Below are 2,178 nucleotides of genomic sequence, written 5' to 3' on the forward strand. Positions count from 1 at the left end.
GAAAGGTTGATAAAGGGAGGAGGGAGATATCTGCGCTTCTATCTCTTGTTTCTTTTTCTTTCTCTAAGCTTGTGATACTCGTTTATACAGGACAGCCAGTTGAAAATAATACTGCCTACGCCCGTTACACTCCCCGCAAACAGGCCCTGTTTTATTTCCTTCCGCCTGATTCACTTCATGCTGTCTGGGAAAGCATTCTGGAAATCATCCAAAAGCCCGGGCTCCATCAGTTTCAGGGGGTTCGAATCCTGCTCCAGGCAAAGAACCTTAAAACCTTGACTAAGGATCAAACTTGGCAAGCAATGACAGATCAATTTGAGGCGTACTGGTATCATGCTATTGCTGATACATATACTAGTGATGAATTCTATTTCGACATTGCAAAAGAAGTCTGTCCTTCTGGTACTTCCCGGGTGGCTGTGCAACAAGAATGTATGCATACTGAGCAGGCTCCGCAAAGCCTGCCACGGTCCTTACTGTGGAAACGGTGCTGTCTGGAGTCGTATGCTGCCTGGATCCAGAACCCACATGGCGCCAATAAGGATGGACTCCGCCAGACGTTCTACCCGATGACCATGCTACAAGACTCTGGGAGCCTGAGGCTTGAAACCCATGTCGTATCCTGGAGCCGACAAGCTGGGCTACTGTACAGTCAGTTCTATTCCAGCACCAAGGAGATCTTTGCTGCAGGGAATATCTATCCTTTCACTAATTCAGCAATTGAGAGCTTGGCCCTTGATCCTAAACTCCGGAAGACCTGGCAATTAGTGGGCAAGGGCCTGAGTCACGACCCCGTTTCCTTGATCCGTGCCTACCTTTATACCAAGCAACGGTGCCATCATGCGCTTCAGGGATCCTCACAGAAGTCATTTGGCACTCGGGAAGAACATCGAGTATGCAAGGCACTTTTTGACCAGATCGACACTGAGTTCCAGCATCGGCAATTGACTTGGACTAATCTCCACCCCATCCAGGATGACAACCCCCCCTACTATTGCTATCCCACACCGACTCTGGTGGACTGGCTCCGATGGAACATCAATAAATTCTGCGTGGGGTTTGAGATGGTCTATAGCCTCAAGGATCATCACTTTATCACCTGGGAATCTACCCGCATGATGTTGATGTTCCTCCGCTGCTTGCAGTTCTCCTACTTGACCGGGCTGATCCAGCGAGTCGGGGGTTGCTGGCATGATGTTAAGTACCAAGCCAATGCCAAACAGCCTGATGGGCTCTGATGGTGGGAAGGGCTTGGTTTCCAGAGGATGATGCATGACTATGGATACGCCTGGTTCTTGAACAAGGTGGATTGGGCTATATTAATGTTCCGTCAGCCATTTGCACAGCATATGATGTTTAATAACCCATCAATACAGGCGGCGTACCAGGCCCAATACTCACAGGTCCAAGACATCTGCCTTGACTTTCTGCGCGTTCATCAGGCGCATCAATGGATAGAGGAATTCAGCTCAATACCTCCTTGTTTGGACCTTCTTGAGGACTTCCTCCAACAGCTGTCTCTTTGTGTATTTCAAAAAGATGTTTTCTTACAGGTCAAGCGCCTGTTGCATCCGGACCATGCTTCCCGTGCTTTGGCTGGAGAGGTTCCCCTATGTCATAACAGCATCATGAAGGTATTTATTAAGGGTGCCAAACTACTACAGCTGCTTGATCCCTGTTGGATTGCAGTAAAGAGTGTGGACACCCTCTTTGCCTGGCTGTGGGAGTGGAAGGATGGCTGTTATGATCAAAAGGGGTGGGAGGACAAGCCATATTGCATGGTGTATCAGCACAGTTTTAAAGCCATTAACCAGATCTCTGGCAAGAATTAGGCCCGTGAGTGGAAGAAAGTATTGAAGACCTTATTTCTTCAGAGCCACTGGCTCCTTCTATATCTGCATGGCAATGGTTTTATGCGCAAGGCTAGAGATACTGGACAAGAATTATGGTGGTCAAACTATAATGCTGGATTATACAAGTACTACTAACAATAGTATAACAAGGTGTGATTAGGTGTTGTTCTCCCAGCTAAGTATATTAAATACCATCCCAGAACTGGCTGGGGCGGTGCTCATTGCAAAACCCAGTATATAGAGAATTCTGTCCACCCAGAGATGCATCTGGTTCAGCTTCCAGATGAGGAATTCTATAAGAAACTTCTACAGATCACTGCCCGAT

General features: G+C 47.6%; 1 protein-coding gene across 1 annotated transcript; it reads left to right on the forward strand.

The window, feature by feature from the left end:
• Window positions 1–302: 302 nt before the first annotated feature.
• Window positions 303–1,238, forward strand: BDW70DRAFT_165305 (uncharacterized protein; the record flags this gene model as incomplete). Its single annotated transcript, XM_073741715.1, has 1 exon — window positions 303–1,238. The coding sequence occupies one exon, from the start codon at window positions 303–305 to the stop codon at window positions 1,236–1,238; it is 936 nt and encodes a 311-aa protein (XP_073590423.1).
• Between the last annotated feature and the right edge of the window lie 940 nt (window positions 1,239–2,178).

Source organism: Aspergillus foveolatus (genome assembly GCF_047715535.1).
Source record: "Aspergillus foveolatus strain CBS 279.81 unplaced genomic scaffold BDW70scaffold_303, whole genome shotgun sequence".
Lineage (NCBI taxonomy): Eukaryota > Fungi > Ascomycota > Eurotiomycetes > Eurotiales > Aspergillaceae > Aspergillus > Aspergillus foveolatus.